The 21,318-nt window shown below is 44.6% G+C and overlaps 1 protein-coding gene across 1 annotated transcript in view; it reads left to right on the forward strand.

The window, feature by feature from the left end:
- Positions 1–21,318, forward strand: part of prdm16 (PR domain containing 16) — a 297,762-nt gene that overhangs the window by 42,639 nt on the left and 233,805 nt on the right. The window contains exon 4 of the mRNA XM_064297806.1: positions 17,429–17,498. Within this exon, the coding sequence (XP_064153876.1) occupies positions 17,429–17,498 (70 nt within the window). The remainder of the gene's footprint in view (positions 1–17,428; positions 17,499–21,318) is intronic.

A 21,318-nucleotide genomic window follows, 5' to 3' on the forward strand; every position in this document is an offset into this window, starting at 1 on the left:
AATCCTGCGGGACGGACAGGGGAATGACCCGCGCCCACGGACGGTCTTTCCGGTCGTACCCCCTGTGACGTGGCGCTGGGTGAAACGCTACTCTTCTCCGTAATTCCCCCAGTTTTGGGAGTGTCCTGTTTCGAGGGGGCGGCCGCGCGTTTCCCTCTGACTCATGTTGCCGCGGTAGCGCCAGATCCCGTTTCTAATGACAAATCAATCCTTGAGGATCACTGGGAGATTTGTTGGCCCACTCCGATAGATAAGTTTCCCTGTGAGGTCGGCAGGGCCGTTACTGGAACAATAAAACTCACATGTGGTGGTATCGACACCTCGCCCCCCCTCTCCACCGCCCCCGCCTCCGCCTCCGTCTGGTGGTCTACGCGGCGACTGAGGCGCCGCAGAAGAGATGATCTCCCCGTCAGATTCCACGGCTCTCCTTTCCCACAAAAAAACCCGCATCGATTTCTTTAAACTCAGCTGCCAAAGAAAGAGTGGATCAATAAGATCTTTTCAGGCCAGCTCTGTAGAGACTCGATCAATAAAATCTTTACTGACAAATACTTCTAAGTACATATACTTGTTTTTTTACCCTTGAATACTAAAGTAAATCACTTGATGGACTCTGTCTTTTACTGTGCTTTTCAATTAAACATTTTTTTTTAACCTTTTTTGCTGTATTGGCAAAATTGCTATTTATACACTCATCCAGACCGGTAACTGTCAGTCATCCAAAATTCAAACTGTCAAACTCGATGTCAGTCTTGCTGTCAGTATCCACGCAGATACTGGTAAATGTCTATCTGGCCAGTTATGTGGATTGGCTGCTACACATCCTGTTGAATTGCACTGAATCTGTTCAACTGTAGCAAAATGGTCATTTCAGATTTACTGTCAAATCCATGGCACATATAAAAGGAATTTTACAGCGTTTGGGTAGAAGAATGGAGCGATTTAACTTTCTCTACAATAGTAGAGAGGCTCAGAAGGCAAGTGTCAAGGACAGCTGTTTTTGTTTTTTTTTTTCCATACCAGCAGATTTGTTTTCAGTAGCCGTATAGCAGCAATATAACAGGAATATGGTTTGTTTTGTTTGTCAAACAAATCGATGAGCTTTACGTCGAGTCATATGAGATATTTCAATGTGCCGTGTCATAAAAATGGGCTCTAATAAATATTAAGAAGATCATCTGTGTAATGAGTTTAATAAAGTAAAAGGACTGATGGTGTTGATTTAGGCCCCGACTGCACTCTCTGTTTCTGTTTTAATTGACTTCATTCCTTCCGCGTGGCATTAAAACCGAATTTCAGCGCCGTCGCAGCGCTGTAATTTAAGTCAACACGAGGTAAATCATTTTTGTGGCCATAATTAAAAATTCCCTTTGCTGTAAAATATCCCCAATATTATGTTCATATGGGGAGCCCGCGAGATAAATCCTCGCTGTCAGCCGCGATTCACTACGCCACATTAAATTCTCTTAGATCAATTAAACTTCCCGGCTCGGTTTACAAAACCCCCGGTCTTAATGCACCCCTGGTTTTTTTTGTTTCCGAGCCGGAGAGCGCTCGTGTAGGGAGCTGCAGCGGCGTATGAATTTATGGGGCCCAGGCCAAGCGAACGGGAGAGAGTCGGAAATGCATGAATTAGTCATTTTCAGCCTTAACATCGCGGGCGGTTAAAATGATTGGTATGGAATTACGGGAGTTCCTACATTTAAAACCCAGACGTTCACAAGGCCTTAAACAACAGTGCAGGCAGTGTCTCGAGCCGCTATTTCTCGTTTAGCGCTTCGCGCAGGTTTAAATGCGCGCTTTCCATTAAAATCAGTTGGGCATGCGGTTTTTATGGAACAGTCATCCGGGTTGCAGTTGACAGTCTCTGGGAATCGGCCTTCTGTCTGTTTACTTGTGTAAAATGAGGCGCAAAAACGCGAGACAGAAAGGTGGCTGTGTTCTCCAGGCCTGGGCCGCTCTGTGCGCCTCTTCCCATGTCTTTACACCACAGACTCCCCGCTGCATACCTTCTGTTTGCTGATGAGCCAGAGAGAGAGGGAGAGGGATGCACTGTTCCACACTGCTCCAGGAGTGTGCGTGCCTGTGTATAAATGTGTGTGTGTGTGTGTGTGTGTGTGCGTGCGTGGGTATGAGTGTGTGTGTGTGTGATGTATGATGTGAGTGTGTGTGCATGTTTGTGTGTGTGTGTGTGTGTGTGTGTGTGTGTGTATGAGTGTGTGTGTTTGTGCATGTGTATGAGTGTGTGTGCATATGTGTATGTGTGTGCGTGCGCGTGTGTGTGTGTATGAGTGTGTGTGTGTTTGTGTGTGTATGAGTGTTTGTATGTGTGTGCGTGTGTGTGTGTGTGCGTGTGTGTGTGTATATGAGTGTAGGTGTGTGTGTATGAGTGTGTGTGTGTGTGTGTATATGAGTGTAGGTGTGTGTGTGTGCGTGCGTGCGTGTATGAGTGTGTGTGTGTGTCTGTGCGTGCGCTTGTGTGTGTGTGTGTGTGTATGAGTGTTTGTATGAGTGTGTGTGTGTCTGTCTGCTGCCTCAATCAGAGGCCATGTTGCTTTCAGGCTTTCTGAGCACCCCTGATACCCACTGGGTTTTATTAGCACCTGCAAATAACACCGTCATCAGCAGCACTATTTAACTGCTCTGTGGCCCCTCTTTCACTGGAATGCCTAAATAGGGCTCGGACCAGTGAGTATTTACAGCATTCGACTCATGAATTTTATGTCATGTTTTAGATTGCTGGGGGTAACCAGACCATGACTCTTCGCCCTCAAATAGAGCATTTAGGTAATTGTTTCAATGTTTAAAAAAGTTTTTTTTTTTTTTTTAAAGAGTTAAAAACATTGGCAGAACTAACCAGCAAGTAGGTGCAGTGATTTTACATCCCACCACCGCCCCTCCCCAAAAAAAGTCATTTACACAAACCAGTCGTAAAAAATTATACATTCAGAAGTATTTATTAATCTAAATGTCCATTTAGAATCGCAGTGCTCACACACTTAGTTCTGCACATTTTCTGTTTTTGCCTACTGTAAAACAGGATGAAGTGTGAGTCAAATTTTTCTGAATCAAAAGTTTTACTTCATTTTTGTGCTGCTGAATTTGATGTTCACAGGTCATTAAACTTTTTTTGTGGAGTGAATTGAACGGTGATTGTGTGACTGCTGTTTTAATTATGCTTTTCATCGCCTCTTAATTATGATGCATTAAACTGAACCCTGCGCATGCTGCAGCATATGATTCAGTCAGAGCTGCTCAGATAAAATGGTGGATTGCTCTAAACTAATTGTTTTTTTTATTGTTTTTTTTTAAATTTTTTATAAATAGCTCCCTCAGGGGAAGTGAAGAGCCGAGCCTCTTTTGTCTGAGCGAATAAATTGAGTTTATGACACAGACGTGACACGAGCGTCTGTGATTCCACACGCTTTATGTAAAATTTACAGTTGCGGTGTCGGGTGGCAGCGAGGCGGGAGTAACCGGAGCCGGGGGTGGGGGGGGTGGGGGGCGGTAGGGGGGGCAGGACGACGGCGCGGCGTGTTGTGTGAGCCCCGTGCGTGCCTGCGCGCTCGCTCGCCCTCTCTCTCGCCTCTCTATGGCTTTTCCTGATGCGCAAAGGTGCGACCAGAGCGCCTCGCTAACAACCGCTACGGCGCTACAATAACAGCGCGCTAATGGCTAAAACACATGCGCCCCGGCCTCTCGCTGGGCCGGGGGGGGTTTGGGGATTGGGGGGGGGGGTCTTGGACAGCACCAGTCAGGAGCTTACGCACCTCTCTGCTCCGGGGGGGGGGGGCGCTCAGAGGTGTCACATTATGGCCGTCTTGGTGCGCTGGCGGTTCCCCCCCCGGCGCGGACGTCCCGCCGTCGCTGTGTGACGGGGCAGACGCGGCCGAAATGAGGGCTCATGGGAAGCGGCGCATGGGAAGCGGCGCATGCGAGCAGACGTGTTTCTTCAGGGCTTTCGACGGTCCGAGGGGGATTCTGAATGAAGTCTCTCTCTGAAGTGTTTTTCCCTGTGACAACATGCCTCTGGCCTATCGGGAACTATTAACGTCCACGGGCCACGTCAGAAGCCTCAGTGCGTTATGGCTGCATCAGCGCAAAGCTAAACAGACAGGCCTCTGGCGCTGGGATAAGTGTTTTTGTTTGAGCCGCTGAGACGGGGTTGGGAGGAGGCCTGCGATTGGCCGGTCCTGGCCCGCACACGGTCCCTAGGCTGCACTGGCACTCCTCTTTGCCCTAACCGTGTGGTCCTTATCTGGGGCGAGATCTGTCTTATGGTGGTTAGAATGCTTAGGGAATCAAAGTCAGCCTCTCCCTCCACAGCTGCAGTCAATAATCTCGCACCTTTGCTTGTGTAAAGCGTATTCAGTTTAAAGTTGCTGGAGATCTTCCTAAAGATAGTGCACTCAAAAAAAAAAAAAAAAAAACAGTTCTGCACATTTGCTTAGTGCTGTGTAAAATACTCTTGGTCCACAGATTTTCAGCCAGATATGTGACAGTGGCGTATATGTGGGGTTTTGGTAATGGGGGGCAAAAGCCTCTCCCTTTCCCCTTCTGACCAGGAGGTCTCTCAAAAATAACATAAACACCACTTACTCTAAGTTAAGCGTTTGTTGTGTCATTACTTGTGATAAGAATGCTGGACAGGGTCGGCTGCTTCACTTGTGGATGATGTTATTTAATCAAGCATGTGTTGTGAAGATGGTCATCTTGAACATGGGTTTCTTCCAGAATCCATAACAAAGATATTTTAACAGTGATCTTTTTTAAACTGCTATTTAAACTAGTTTTTGTAGTTCAGGTTCAACCTTTGGCTGTGCAGAGCCGCAACCTATGGCCTCAGGAGGGAAAGCTGAGGCCAGGCTCAGTGTGAAACGGCCTCCTACAGAGATACTCAGCCTGGGCCCAGCAGGGCCTGCCGTCCGCAACAGCTCCAGCGCTCGCTAACCCTCCTTAGACCTGGCGGGAGAGGCGTTAAATCAGTCGAGCCAAAATGGCCGTCGTGTGGAATGGGGCGGGTGGAGTGTTTTGGGTTCACGGTGTGGAGAGGAAACCCTGCTGCTGAGGGTGGCGAGCCAAGGGCGAGTGTGTCTGCCTGTTTCTGGACTGTGTTTGAGGATGCCAGTGGGCCAGAATTAAGTAAAAAATCCGCGGGTGTAATTACATACTGCATGCTTTTATAGACCTTGGAGTTTCCTCAGTATATACATCATATCCCTGAGATGAAAGCTGGTGGGGGTGGGGTTCTGGATTTTTATTTTTATTTTTTTGGGCAGGCAGAGGGGGGGAGCTCCTGGGTTTCGATGTCCCTCTGGATTCCATGTGACATGGCTCCACCTGGACTCCACACGGTCCGTGCTGACCCCCACCACAGCAAAAATAAGCTGCTGTTGTTCTGCCAGCGAGCTGTAAATGTGTAATAAAATGGCTGTAAGCCATATGCACTGTGTGGCTAATGCCCCATATACTTTAATGATATACTGGTCCAGGTCATATATTTTTTTTCTTCAGTTAAAATTCATTGGAGACGTCCATTTTTGGGTTTTTTTTTTTTCCCCCGGTGGTTTATTTTCAGCATTAGAAGTGGTGCTGACATACATAAGGATGGGATTTTCCCAATGCACTGGATCTGCGACTGTTTATTTTACAGATATGGTTCATCATTTTGCATCCCCTGGGATCGTTCTGTCCGTTTATTTTTTGTGGTGTTTCGCTTAGAATAGCATAAAAGCCGTTTGATATGTGCTTCCACTGACATATAGATGCAGTGAGGTTCTGGAGGCAAGATTGCAGATTCAAGTCAAATCCAATTTTAATAACCAGTGGCAGATATACTTGATTTCTTCTGTGTAATCTGTTCACCATGTCGTGGATTTTATTGGCTTTTTTAACACTGTCAGATTTATAGATATATGAGCCTCTGTTTTCATACTCTGTCCAGAGTGCTGAAACATGTTGTCTTCTGACACTTGGGTCTTAATGGAAACATGCTTTGTCTGTTATCCAGCACTGCTGTTTTCAATGTATTTGGTATGTATTTCAAATTTAATGTGGGGTAAAACTGCGCTTTGCAATAGGATGTATGACTTTAGAAATCGTGTGTGTGCATGCATGTGTGGTACAGCTTAGGAACAGACAGCATAAAACCAGGCTGCTTCATGTAGTACCATTCGCCTGTATGCAGTCATCACATTTGTCCTTAAGTTGCAAGTGATCACAAGAGTTTTAGTGAGTGCTGTTCTCGCCAACTGTCTTGCTTGGAACTCAAAGTCAAAGTTTGGAACAAATGTGCATAGAATCAGTCTTATTTGAAAGTAAATTTTGCCACTTGTGGGTTGTGTTTGTGGTATTTTGGGTTTTGTAGTTTTTGATTCATATTACATAGTAACTAAGATGTGTGTTTGAAGTCACTCTGGACTGCAGCAGTGACAGCGACTCTTGGCGATGCTCTGGTCGGTTCAGCCACCTGTCGCTGCTACTTGCTGCAGTTGTCTCGGTTCAGTAGTCCAATGCGACAGTAGCCGCTTCAGCTCAGATGCAGAAGATGAAGCCGCTGGCTGACTGCAGACTTTCAGAGGATGAACATTCAACACTGGGGAATGCAAGGCACGAAGCCAATAATAATAATCATCGTAGTCATCATGATCATCATCGTTCGTTTTTAGTATTATTTATGTGACTCAGAAAGACTTGCTGTAGATGACAGCGGAAGAATTTTAATGGGGATGTCTGGGTGATTTACGGTGTGCAACAGGAGAAAAATGAAAGACGACTTCCTTAATGTCTAAAACGCCCTTTAAATGAAAGCCTACTGTGCAAATGGGAGGCTTTTGGGTTTTGCAGATGTTTCCCAGGTTTTGATTGGATCCCAGACCCCGAAAAAACGGTTGAACAAAGACGGATGTGGTCGGAGCAGTTGTCCAAACAGAGCAGCGCTGAAGAGCGGCGCCCAGTATGGAGTGACCCCGAGGCAGGCTGGGATAGCGCTGGTAGAGGCGAGCTGGTGCAGGAGGATTAATTTGCTCCTGTGATCTCTGCGAAGTGCAATCAGCAGGCTTTCATTACAGGGGCCGTGGCTGAGATCTGCTCTCTCTGGGAGGGAGCAGGAGTCCCCCTCCGGTGGAAGATTGAGGTTCCAGGGACCGTGCCAGGCCATGTCCCATCAGGTCCACTTATTAAACCAAGTTATTGTACCACCAATCCCCCCCCCCCCGTGCAACAGTTTTGGGATGGTGTGCACTGCACCTCCCTCAGCCTGCTGGGATGGGACACGCTCCTCTCACCCGCTCCCCCCCTGTTGATTTTGGCAGCTTCTCCTCCTTGTTGCAGTTTAACCCCTTTCAACAAAAGTAACTGTACCCCCCAAAAGCTGCTGGTTAACATGTGGCTGGGAGGAAATTGAGCACTGGATGCAGGAAGTTGTGTGTTATGGAATTGCGTCTCTACTTGCATGCAGAAAATTAGTTTCACCGATTTTAGTGGCGACTCCTCATTGTTGAAACAAAATAAATGTCCTCCCCCAGCATGTGTCCTGCCTGGCACCCTTTTGACCAGGGAGAACGTTGTTTTCGGTCCCAATTACCTTAAACATCACAGCTTTCTACAGCTTCCCTGTGATGGGCTCTCTTTTGTAAGATAGCGTCCCGAACACGTCTCCCGTCTGTTCTGGCCCCACGATGGTGGAATGACCTCCCCGTGGAGGTCAGAACAGCTGAGACACTGACCCACTTCAAGCGACGACTGAAGACTCACCTCTTCAGGCTGCACCTCTCCCCATTCCACCCTACCTCCCTGTAAATGACTGTAAGCTTAGGGTTGTAACTAGGTAGCTGTTTCGTAGGTGACTTAGTTAATGCACTCGTCTTAACTACTGCTTGTATTTTTGCATAGACTGCGTTGTTGCTGTTCTCGTTTGTGTTTGTATTAACCAGTTTATCCTTCAGGGTTCAAGTCGAACTATGCAGTTGTTCCCTGCACTTGGAACGGTACTTCTCTCTAGGGTTTTCGTCACACTTGTTCCTAGTTATGGTTATACACTTTGTTGTACGTCGCTCTGGATAAGAGCGTCTGCCAAATGCCTGTAATGTAATGTAATGTAAAGATGAGTATGTCACACTCACACTGCAGTGACTGTGAGGCGTGGACCGGGGCTGCTCACGTGAAACTGCAGGCAGGCTGCGGATCGCAGGGAGATCATGTTGCCTTTCAGAACCTGCGTTTGGGCTGCGACAGCACGCATGTCAAATGGCCCCAGTCTACTTGGGCGTGCATTTCAGCCTTCCCTGTCGTTTCTTTGAAACACCAGCAGCGGTAGACCTGAGCCCGGATTTAACCACATGCCCAGGGATAGGCAAAGTGCGGTTACTGTATACCGGCGACTCTGTTCTTTCACACGGTCTGGGCCAGCCTAAGATTTGCAGTATAGTCCGAATGCATCAACGATGGCGTTCACAAATGTCTTAATTTCCCATGTTTAGCTAATGTTGCATTTCTGAACGTCCAAAGGAGCTATGTGGAATGATATGTGCCACATGTTGGGGGTGATATATGCCACTCTATCTCTATCTTTTATTTCTTACTTTATAATGAATTGTTGTTGTGTTGTGATTGTATGTTATGAATGTACGAGATCTTGAATGTGGACCAGCTGAACAAAAAAAACAAAAACTGTCTTACAACAGTTCTCTCTGAATTTTATTGAGAAAACGATGTGTGTGAGTTGTTTGCGTTTTCACTGCCGTGTCGTGTAGTTAACTTCCCCAGTGCGCTGGGCCTCTCTTGTCTGTTTACACTTGTTGACAAAGCGATCCTGAAAACAAGATACGCGATTCTGCGACAGCCTGCGTACGGCTGGCAAAAAAAAGACCCAGGATAAATAAACAGGTTTAGTCAGAGGGCCGGGGTTCACCGTGCCCTGGTGGGGGTTAGGCCCTGTGAGAGGGGAGCTGGGGGGGGGGACGGGGGGGGATTGGGCTGTAGACTGTTCACACGTCTGAGTAAACACGGCACTCGCTGATAATCACACTGCACTCGGGGTTCTTTCTCTCTCCCCCCCCCAGCCCCTCCCCCCTTCATCTTTTGGCCGGGGTCTTTCGTGGCTCAAGTTGTCTGGCCACCCAAAAAGTGAAAGGGGGTGCTGAGCGTTCCAGGCTTCCAGCGCTAGGCCCTGCTTTTCCGGCGGGCGGGCAGGCAGCGCGGAGCACTTCGGAGTGGAAGCGGGCCAGCTGAGAAACAAAACTGATTTATTATCACCAAAAATCAGCAGCAGATGTCAGCTTACAGCTCCGCTCTGCTGCCAATTAGGGACACTCACGCAAAGATCTCTCTCTCTCTCTCTCTCTCTCTCTCACTTTCTGTCTGTCTTTCTCTCTCTCCGTCCCCCTCTCTCTATCTCTCTTTCTGTCTCTCAGTCCCTCCCTCTCACTCTGTCTCGATCGCACTCTGTCTCTCTCTCTCTCGCTTTGTGTCTGTCTGTCTCTCTCGCCCCCTCTTTCTTTCTCTCTCTTTCTGTCTGTCTGTCTCTCTCTCCCCCCTCTCTCTCTCCATCCCTCTCTCTCACTCACTCTGTCTCTTCTCCTTCCTCTCTGTCTTTTTCTTCTCTGTCTCCATCTCTCTCCCAGGCTCTCTCCCACTCTTTCCTCCTCTCTCTTTCCTCATAAGCCAGAAGCTGCCATTGATAACTTCATAATCCGGCGGTGAATATGAAAACAGCCAGCGCGGTGTCTCACGTCTCTGGAATGACGAATACATAAATATATTTGAGAGAATCGTTGTATCATTATCAGCTGTAGTCTCAGGACTGAGCTCTTCCCAAACGGCTTTCATTAGAGAATCTTTCCGTTTAATATATGCAATTTTGTGTCATTACCGCAATCATGCGTATGTCCTGAGGATACAGCTGATGGATTCTGTTTGCATCCTTGTTTAAACAGTGTCCTTTTACTTGCACTTAAGAACAACATCATTTTCTTAGAATTTACATGCATCATCTTTACCAACAAGGAGAACCACAGAAACGAATTGTTTAGAAATGCATAAATATTGCATAAAAAGAGTGGGTATTAAAAGAAGAGGCTCATGTTTTGTTTATCTTTTGCAAGTCTTTAGTTAATATCCTTTGAAAACTCTTTGTGAGGTCATCATTGTAAGAAATGATTCTCATTTCACCATAAGCCGGTTTAAAACACTGCAGCTTTATGTGGGATATTATGCTATAATACTTGATGGAAAAAATTTAGTGAAAGAATATTCATGTAATGACAAAACAAGGTGAACATAATGTCAATAGTATCTACTATCACATCCTAGTGTCTAGCATCACAAAAGCAGACCCTCAGGGATGTGACATTGTTATTTGAATTTCATACATATCAAACTACATCTACATCACATGTGGTACTCAAAACAAAGAATTTAAGAAAACCAAAAAGAAACAAGTGGTGTGGGCACGTTTATGCTGAAATCAGGATTTGGTTTGGTTTGAAACACCAAAATTCTGATCGAGCACTGATAACTTTACACTTTGAAGTTGACACAAGGAAACAAAGGAGAGAAGGAGAGTGTATATTTCTGTTTGTGTCCGTTGTGTTTCTGTGGAATGCCAAGCAGCGGAGACAGATAAAGACAGACAGACAGACACATGGCATTCATATCTCTTTGTTGATGCAGGATAAATATGTCATACCACTGGCGTATCCTTACACAGAGTAAGAGAATGTTCTGGAAACAAGATTGCAGAAATTATTTGAGAAAATACTTTTGTCCTTTGCTGCGTATACATTTATTTAGCAGTAATTTATAGGCAGAAACATGTAAATATGCGCTGGTTGTTTTTTTACTGCATGAACTGAGATGCTTGATTGCAGTTTTTCGTTTGAGAAGGAGACTGATGGTTCATTTGATTTGTTTTGTTTGTAACCCAAGGCTACCCTTCGCTTGCGTCTGAAACTACCACTCCGACCCGTGTGCCTGGGCGTGCTGAACGCGTCTGTTATCAGTGACCAGCTTTTCTGTGTCACAGTCAAATACATTTAGAGGTTAGCAAGTTACAGATGTCTGAGCCGTGTTTATGATACGATTCACATTAAAACTTTTATCCAGACCCGTTAGTAACTTTTATCCAGATGCGCGAGTTAATGTTTTATGTTTCCAGCTTTTCACTTGGGGCTTTCTGATTTTCAACGTCAACAAACAATTTCCAGCTTAGCGTTATAGGGTTTAACGTATCCAGCGCCCCCCCCCAAACGATTCCAAGTTTGGGGGAGAGATTTGGGGGCGGGAAAAGGAAGGCAGCGTAGACGTTGACCCGCTGTGCTTCCTCTGTAGTAAATGCTTGCAGGTGAATCGTTTTGTGAATTGAAAGCAGTGTGCTGACCTGAGGACTTGGGGTCTCCTGATAAATGGCCAGTCAGGTAATGTTCAGAATCGGATTCATTTGTGTGAATTAATGGTGTCGGCGTCTGTGTGACAACAGTGCGGCTCAGCACTAGAGTGATCTAGGGGCTTCGCTTTTTGGTTTACAGTATCTAATGATCCGTGCACTAAATAATAACAGAGCTTGTGGTTCTGGGTTAATTAAATGTTTATGAATAGTCCTTAATTTGACATATTACTGATCTATGTTTCGTGCTGCTAGCATCGTTTAGCCTAATATAAATACATGACCGAGGTGCAGGTCTGTTTCCAATAGGCACTTTTGTAATAACATTTATGGGATTAACTGGAAAAAGGGGGAAATAGTTCCCTGATTTATTACCGAGAGGTTCTGCTTAACGCAGCACTTTTTAAACAGTGTGCTCTTTTTCGGGGCGTGGGGCGTGGGGTGGGCTGGGGCTGGGGCGGAGGGGCGGATATGGTCCTTCATTTAAGCCGTGTGAATAAATAGCTAGCTTGTGTTTCCCCTCACCCCGAGGGCTTGATAGCAGCCCCTTGGCCACCCTCACCCCGCCAGGCCCTTCAGACAGGAAGTTAAAGTTAATTGTTTGAAGAGTCAGAGTCTGCCGGTGAGAGAGAGAGAGAGAGAGAGAGAGAGAGAGAGAGAAGGAGGGAGAGACGCAGAAGAAGTGATGCGGGATAATCAGACGAGGCGCTGAGAATTGAGGATGGGTTGATCGTGAAAAGAGAGAGAGAGAATGAGACGGGGTGTTTTGTCGGCGTGGGTGCGCTGGCAACCCTGTGAGGGTACAGTGTGGGCATGTCCGTCAGCTGTGACAGTTAGCCTCTACCGTACTGACGGCACACCCACGCCAGACTTTTTGGGTGCCTTGTCTCTAGAACATGTCTGCATTCCCACGCTGAAAAAAATGCTTCATTGGATGAAACTGAAATTTTACTTCAATTTGTTACTCCTTTTTTTTTTATTTTTTTTTTTAGGTTTTCGAATAATTTGAAGTCAAGATTTTTGGTTTATCCACTGAAACATTTTTTTCAGTGCACTGGTTGATCAGTCTGACCTTCACAGATTGCCTGATCTTGCTGATAGCTAAATGTACTTGGTGTGTTCTGGAGTGTAGAACGTGTGGAAAGGCTTAAATGTTTGTCATTTGTGACTTTGTTAATCATGGCTTAAGCAAGACAAAGTAACCTCTTTAATAAAACAGACAACAAATTACAGTTTGCTGTTAATTTATTTAGTTAACCATTGTGGTGTCAATTATTTGAATTGTTTCAGGTTATATTAATTCTAGCAAACTGCATAAGAGTCCAGGAAATATGATTTAACATAGCCTACTCCGTAGAGTAAAATCAACTTATATTTTTGATTTTTACCCTGGACACATTTATGCAGAAAATGAGTAATATATTCAGAACCTAGATTAAATACTATATTCTCTTCTGTCCTGTGAATCTCATAGCCTCTCAGACCAGGTGACCTCTCAGCAGGGGTCTTATAGGCTTTCCATAAATGGCACTCCCCCTGGTGACTCATTAGAGAACTACACGTTTTAATGAACGTTCATGTCACAGGATAATAGGGTGAACATGAATCAGAAAATGTCTATTTCAGTCTGTCACAGTTTAAGGTTACCCCTGAAGAAAGTGCATAGTGTAGTTAGTGGATTTCAGGTAATAATTATGATGCAATCTCCTTCTGTATAAGCAATTTGATGATGACGTTATACTGTACATGTTGTAAACCACAAGTTTATACATCCTAACATTTCTGCAGTCTGTCTTTGTGTGGAAAACATTGTTTCTCTCTCTTACGTGATTCGGGAATAAAAAATTTTCTACTGAGTCAGTGGAGTGGGAAGAACAATGAGAGATCTGTCTGTAGGTGAGTGGTCGTAACCCAGTTTGATGACAGGAAAAATAAGCAGACGCTAATTTCCCATGCAGCGAGGTGCTCTGTTTCTCTTTCACCAGCGCAGTGTGTGTTCAGAGGTTTTGGTGTGAATCTGCTTTCAGATGACATTTTAATGAAATGCAGGAAATGCTGAAGAAACATACTGAAAAAGTAACACGTTGTTTTGGTTATCACAAAAAATGGTGTCTCTACTTTCTGTGACATCTTGTGCAAAGTCTTGAGCTAGGAGAAGAATTATTTGAGTAAGTAGACGAAAGGTTAGCCTCACTTGATAAACACTAGGTAAAAGCCTTTCAGCTCAATACGATAAACATTAAGCTTTCATGGGTGTATTGGATTCAAATATTGTATTTCCTTACCATACCTGTATAAGCATAAGCAAAGAGGTCAAACATGATTAACACCCATTAGGTGTTAATACAAATACAAATGTTGTGATTGCAGTCAGTAAAAGCTGCCATACAATGGTCAAATATTTATTAGGGCTCTGCTTGAAGGCTGAAGAGCAAAACATTACAGGCTTCGGTTATCACTTCACCCCACAAACCGGGGTTACAGCCTCAAATTGAAGATAACCTTTTATTTATCTTTGGAGGAAAAGCTCATTTGTTGCCAAGAAAAAATAATGTTGAGACGTACGAGGGCGTGCGACACGTTGTAAATCTCTTTCGAAGAGATGCGAAAAACTCCCCATTAATAGACTAATGGCTGCATTAATATTGTTTGACTTGGGAATTTACGCGGTAGGTCCAATTCTTCTCTCCATTATTCAGCATGGATGAGCATGCCTTGCGCTAGTTGGATGTTTATTACCCGTGTTTGCGGTAGTCATGTATGTTGAACAGTGCGACTTGAATGCCAGTTTACTCCCCTTAATTATTGACCACTATATCAAATAAGGTCACCTCTGAAGTGCCTAACGCTGTAAAACTCTTTATTTGTTTTGCCTGTCCCCTTAGCCGGTTTAAAAAACGACCGGGTCATTAATGTGTTTTTTTAATTGATAACAAGCGCGGCAATTGGTGGTAAAACGCGAGTTAGCCGCGATTCTTTGATCCGAAAAGTTGACCATGGAAGTTAATGCGACAATTATGGTGCACTTAACGCGCCATGGAAAATTTCCCTTTTTTTTTCTTCCACAGAGAAAAGGGCAAGGGGGTGGGGGTAGGGGGTGTAGCAATGTTTTCTGTGTCTCAAAGCTTTTTACTCTAGTTTTTTTTCTAGATTTTGAATGATAAGAAGGCAGTGATCTGAGTTGGATCGAGATAGAGACTGTTTTTAAACGCTGCACTCGGGCTGAGTACCCAGAAGTGAAAGATATTGTTCTGTTGCCACACTGAGTGAATGAATTGCTGATAAAGCCCTTTGAGTAGAGATCTGTTTTTACGATTAGATTTTATCTGCCATTCATTTGAATGCATTAGTAAAACATAGCTGTATCCCTAAAACATTTATTTCAGTTACAATAAAATAATGTTTTAAAAAAATGGCTTGCTAACTGCTTAAAGTGCTCACATATAAATGGCTGGCATCCCCTTTCCAGTTCACTGAGGATGTTTACTGGCATCAAAAATGAATGTGAACAGATGAATCAGACCATTGACATTCGGTTGAATTACATTTTAGTTGGAAAAGATTCCTTAATTGGTGCGTTTTTTTCCCCCCCACAACCATATAGGTCATTTGTTATGCTTATCAGATGAATCTGCAGTTGGCATATTTACATATGAATTTCAAGCCTGTTTTGCTGTAATGAAAAACAGCCTTTGGGAACAATGGTACTGTAACACAAAAAAAAAACTAAAGACTGAAAACGATGGAAATATAGGCTCTTCCTTCTACTAGACTTATTGAGATCAATAAATGCCGTTGAGGCTGATAGTTTTCCCTGTGATTGGTGCGCGTTTGTGGGAATAAACAAACACCCTTTCTTGTTTGGTTGTTAACGGATGAGGAGCCCGTCGGGCTGTGAGTTTTATTGAGAATAGTCCTGCTGCGCTTTGCTTTTTGGACCGTTTTCCTGCCTGAAATCTGTGACACTTACTGCTGCCGTGGACTCCGAGACCCTTCAGTTTCATTACACAGCTAAAGCTGCAGTCGTGATTGTGTTACAGGACCTTGTCATACCTGGCAATGTGACCACTGAGCCATGTTGAACTGCGGAGCGATTGCATTGTGTGGAGACTAGCTAGTGTTTCAGATGTGGCCCGAGATAATGTGTTTTTATGTATGATTGCTTTTCATCTTGATTTCAAGATGAAAGTAAAGTAAAAACTTCTTTTCCACCCCCCACCCTCACCACCACCACCACCACCCCCCCCCTCCCCCAACTCTTATTTAGGCTGATTTTCTAAACATAAAAAAAATAAATAATCAGTTCTTTCTTTGGGTTTTTTTTTAGGAACGCTCCCTTGAGGTTCATCACAGAAAAGCCAGTCATTACAGCTGCGCTGGAAACCGAAGCCCATCTATGTCGTAGCGCTCGGCGCTCGCGAGATTCACGGGCTCGTTTTTGTGCAGATGACGTCCGACGGCCCTGGTGAAACAGGGGCGCGCGCGTAAAAAAGCGAGCTCTCTCCCCCCTTAATGGAAGGGCGTTTAGCGTCGTTATGATGCACGCAACGGGATCCCGTACACAAAAACATGCGATGAGATCCCGTACACAGAAAACGAGAGAGCGAGGCTGAGCCGGAGCAGGCTGCGCGGAATGTGGAACGCGTTTGCGGCGGCGGCGGCGTGGGGGTCTGGGGGCCTGGGACCAATCAGAGGGAATGCATGTTGATGTCTGAGGCCTGTTTTCCCTGGACGTCTGCGCCCCGGTATCTGGGCCTCCGTCGCGGCCCTCCAATAAAATGCACTAATGACCCGGGCCTGCGCTCGCTGGCTCCGATTTCCTCGCACATGCCCGGCGTCGCTGGTTTTTTTTTTTTGGGTTTTTGTTTTTTTTTACGGGAGGGGCGTGAGCGAGCGCCCGTTTCTGAGGCTACGCACACCTCACACCTAATTCTGCCAGGAGTCGCTGACTGGATTGTAATACTTTTTTTTAATAGTTAATCCTGTGTTTGTGTGTGTGTATGTGTGTACACGCTTTCACCCGAACAGACTCGCATGCATGTGCACGCACACACACACACACACACACACACGTAGACTGTGTGTGTATATATATAAAATCCCTGTTTTCCCTTTTTTTGTGGGGGGGAGGGGCTTATGGGGTTGCAAGGGCAACCTCTGTATTTAGGACTGTTCAACATGCTGTGAGATATTTAAAAACGGTTCTAAAAATACGATTTGTCCAATTACTGACACATTAGCTGGTTCTCATCTGGCACACCAAGGGAATGCAAACCGTTACCGTGTTTGGAAACGCCTAACATGGGAAAACCGAGACAGAGATTATATATTTCTTCGAGCTGCACACCTCCCCGGAGAGTTAATTAGTTTGTTTGAATGCTGCTCAGTCTCCCTGTGTAGGAAATATTCACCAGCAGCGTTCACACTCTGTAAATCTTCCATTTCCACTTCATTTCACACAGGTCTGCTCTGACCAGGAAGCACTGGCCACCAGGCGGAAGATTAAAAGAAGCAGGCTTTCAGTTTTTTTTTTTTTTGATCACTCAACTTCGACCTGCAAGGACACTTAGGATTGCGATTTTAGGCAAACTTGGTTCTTGTGTTTGTTGCATTGCATCCTTGGCTGCACCTCAGGCTCAAACCAAATAAAAAGAAAAAAAACTGATGTTCACAATGTTTGTGCATAGTTCCATATTTACTTGTATGAAACCGTGCTTCGCTGAGGTCATCTGTGCAAATATTGTATTTGGATGCTATAAGGCTCCTAGAGTACCAAGTGGAAAAAAGATCCCTTAGAAGGCAAAAAAAGATGAATTTTAAATGTTTTTTACCCCCCAGAAAGCTCAGTAAATATATATTTGGAGTTGAATATCTGTATGATTTCACCAATTTTCTGCATATTAGACATTTCTTAGAAGTGATTCAGTACTGCATCATGTTGAGCACACATTAATCTTCTTTTATAGTACAGTAAAATTATGCTGAATTGCATTGTATTGGCATCATTATCAAATGGGCTTAACTATCCAAACCTTTATTTTATAGGCCCAGATTCAACCCAGCTGCAACCTTCTCGGATTAAATTTGGACCCCGTAAATGGACGCAGATTGCAAAGTAAGTAAGCCTTAGCATTTTGCATTGGATGTGGTGTTCTCTGAAATTAAAATGGTAAAAAATGTTAGCTCAGAAACACACGCTGCTTTCTTTTCATTGTTCAAAGATGAGGACAAATAGCAGTGCAGTTACAGCAATGATTGAACGTATTCAACATGCTGATTTTTAAAAAGCTATATTGTATGATATGGAAAGCTGAAAAGGTTTTTTGGACTATATACAGTGTAATCCACATTATTTGGTCAGTGACTCAATTTCTTGTTGTTTTGGTTCTGTACACCATCAGTTTGGGTTTGAATTGAAGCAATGAATATGAGGTTAAAGTGCAGACTGTCAGCTCTAATTTTAGGGTATTTACATCAATACTGGGTGATCTGTGGACAGATTACAGCCAGTTTTACACAGTCCCTCCATTGTAGGGGACCAAAGATAATTGGACAATTGGCTGCTCAGCTGTTTCTTGGCCAGCTATATGTCTTTGTATCATTAGTCCATGCACAAGAAAGCTAACAAAAGGTTAAGAGTTGATTCTAGATTCTTTGCATTGGAGTCTGTTGCTGTTGTCTCTCAACATGAGGGCCAAACAAGTGTCAACAGCAGTAAAGCAGGCCATCCTGAGGCTGAAAAATCAGAATAAATCAATCATAGCAAAAACACTGGGTGTGTCGAAATTAACTGTTTTGTACATTGTTAAGAGGCAAGAATGCACTGGTGAGCTCAGCGACAGCAAACAATCTGGTAGACCACAGAAGAGCAATGTAATATGAAGAATACTTTCAATTATGACAAAAAATCTCTTTTCAACTGTCTAAGAGATCAAAAATATATGTTGACATAGATGTGTCAAAGACTACCTTACAGTACAGGCCTGGCAGAGCATCACCAGAGAAGATACTCAGCATCTAGTGATGTCAATGGATCACAGACTTCAGGCAGTTATCAAATGCAAAGTGTTTGCAACCAAGTACTAAATATGACTGTGTATAAAAGGTGCCCTAATTCTTACACAGATTACCTGATATGGATGTCTGTGCCCTCAAATTAATGTTGACAGTCTGCACTTAAACCTCATAGTCATTGTTTCATTTAAAACCCAGTGTGTTTTAACTTTGACTTGTAGCCAAACTCTCACGTTATACATTCTCTTCACCAAACTCACTTTGGCGGGTCAGTTTAGTGTCGCTGTGTTTGTGAAGGGGGGGAAAGCTTTTAATTGTCCGTCACGGTGAAGGAGAAATGCTGTTTGGACCCCATCCATAGTTTAGGAAAAGGGCAATAACATGATGAATAACTGTTCGGCCATAATCAGTCCTGGGAAATCGAGAGTCTCGCATGTGGGGAGAAAATTCAGGTGGTGTGCATTATTTCATACCAGCCACCGAACACCTGGCGGTGTGTGACCTGCACCCACTGGCACCCCTCACCTTGGAGGTAGGGAGGGAAGGAGAGAGAATAACAAATATAAAAAAAAAAAACTATTTTAAAAAACTGTCTCAGTTGCAGTTGCGTAGCAGTTGGCCATAGCCCTGAGGGGTACTGAGGGGGTGGGCTAATTCTGTTAGCAACAACAGCACACCATGCGTCCCTACACAAATATAAAAGAACATCAGTGCCTTCAGCATTGTTGGTTACTGGGCTTTGGTTATCATTAATAACCACTTTTTTTTTTTTTTGCATTAATTAATACCATCTGCCTTGAAACGGATTTTGTTGTTGTAATGAACGCTGTACTTTTTGTCGTAATTACTTGTTTGTGTTGGCCATGATTCAGAGCACATAGTCTCTGCATTACAGCAGAAAATGCAGTGCTGCTGAACTCGACTGTATCAGGGAAGGCAGCAGTGTAAAGAGAGAGGGAACAGACAGGGCAAGGAACGAGAGGAAGGAGTGAGTGAGAAAGTGAAAAAACAGAGAGGGCAGAAGAGAGAGAAGTGTGGGGGGCGGAGAGACAGGGAGGTTGTCTGAGGTGGCATTTTTCCAGTCGCGATTGGGATGGTTTGGCTTGGCGCGGCGTTGCCGCTTGCCAGTCGGGCCGGGCCGGGATCGGCTCTGATGACTGAGTAATGCGTCGCCCCCATACCTCGCTCATGCCATTATGCCGTGAAGTGAACGTGGCTCTGCAGTTATGGACAAGGCCGGCCTTGCGGGTCTGCAGCGTGTGCTTCGAGGAGAGACGTCACTGCGATCTGTCCTGTCGCGTGGTGGTATAGTGACACAGGAGCCGTGAATCACCATGGCACCACGCAGCTGGAGATCTAATTGTGCTTAAAATTACATTTCTAAGCTATTTTAAGACGCATGTATTTTTGAGATGGATATGTCATGGTTTCCTCATCCTCAGAGTGTTCTAGACCAAAAAATTAATAAAAAATATTTTCACCGTTGAGAGTTGATAAATATAGGACAATATGTGTCTGTACATAAACACACACACACACTCAGAAAATCTCAGTATCGTTTATCATATTTGTCATAAATATACCCTCAACTTTTATTGGTCAGGAGGTGATGACCAATAAAAAACTTGGGATCTTCTCCATCAGTTCTGATGGCTGAGGAGGTGGCCGGGGCTTCACTGAGTAACGCTTAAATTCTCAGCCCCCTAAAGAAACTCCATCAAAGGCATTTCCTGTGTATCCGACATACTTACTCTAGGGGACAGTGCATTCAGTCGTGTAATTTTCGCTTCATTAATCCCAGTTCTGTATGAATGCACTTGGAAGTAATTTCTTTTGTGCAGTTAAATATCAAAGTAATCATGGAGGCACACACATACACACACACACACACACATACACGTACGCACACGCATGCGCACTCACAGACGTTTATGTTCCTGGTTGCTATCATTTATATCACAGGTCCTTTGCTAATCATAGTAAAAATATGAACCTGGAAGAGACTCAGTGAGTGTTTGCTGGGGCTGTGTGTCTGTCTCCCACTTGCATTGTGGGTAATGCAGTGCGTGCTCTGCGCTTTTTTCTGAACGCGATGACGATGACGCGTCACAGCTGAGTGTGCTAAGGCTGAAGCTCTGCTGAAGCTGCTCTTCTTTCACTCTGCCAGAGTGGGGAGCTGGTCCAGCAGCAGATCTGTCTTTCCTCTGCGGGGACGTCAGCCAGCAGGCTCAGCTTTTCACAAGTCCCTCTTTAACGGCACTTACACGTAGCCACTCTTCTCATTGTGTGTGTGTGTGTGTGTGTTTGTGTCTGTGTGAGTGTGTGTCCGTGAGTGCAAGTGTGTGTGTGTGCGCGTGTGTTTGTGTCTGTGTGAGTGTGTGTGTCCGTGAGTGCAAGTGTGTGCGTGTGCAAGTGTGAGTGTGTGCATGCATGTGTGTGAGTGCGTTTATGTCTATCTGTCTAGCCTACATATATATGTGTATGTGTGTGGGTGCGTGAGTGCAAGTGTGTCCGTGTGTGTGTATGTCTGTCTGTCTAGCCTATTTCATATATATATGTATGTCTCTGTGTGTACAAATATATATGCCTTTGTTTATGTGTATGTCCATGTTTGTGGTTACATGTGCAGTTCTGTTGGTATTGTATGTATGTATGTGTGTGTGTTCTTTCCCACTCCATTTTAGATCTGTAGTTCTTTAACTTCTGTTACTCGGGGGGTGACCTGCTCGGTAAGAGACAATGTGAGAAACATGTTCTCGTCTGTGGACCGCTGGTTATTATTGTGTGTCTGTGCTCGTGTTCAATTCAAGAATGTGGAAGTGGGAGGGACAGGTGCCTGTCTGACTTCCCTTTCCTGCCCCGAAAAAGTCAGCGCTCTAAAACCGCCAAAAAGAAAGGAAAGAAAAGAGGGACTGAAAGGG

The sequence above is a fragment of the Anguilla rostrata genome, chromosome 11 (genome assembly GCF_018555375.3).
Source record: "Anguilla rostrata isolate EN2019 chromosome 11, ASM1855537v3, whole genome shotgun sequence".
NCBI classification, from domain to species: domain Eukaryota; kingdom Metazoa; phylum Chordata; class Actinopteri; order Anguilliformes; family Anguillidae; genus Anguilla; species Anguilla rostrata.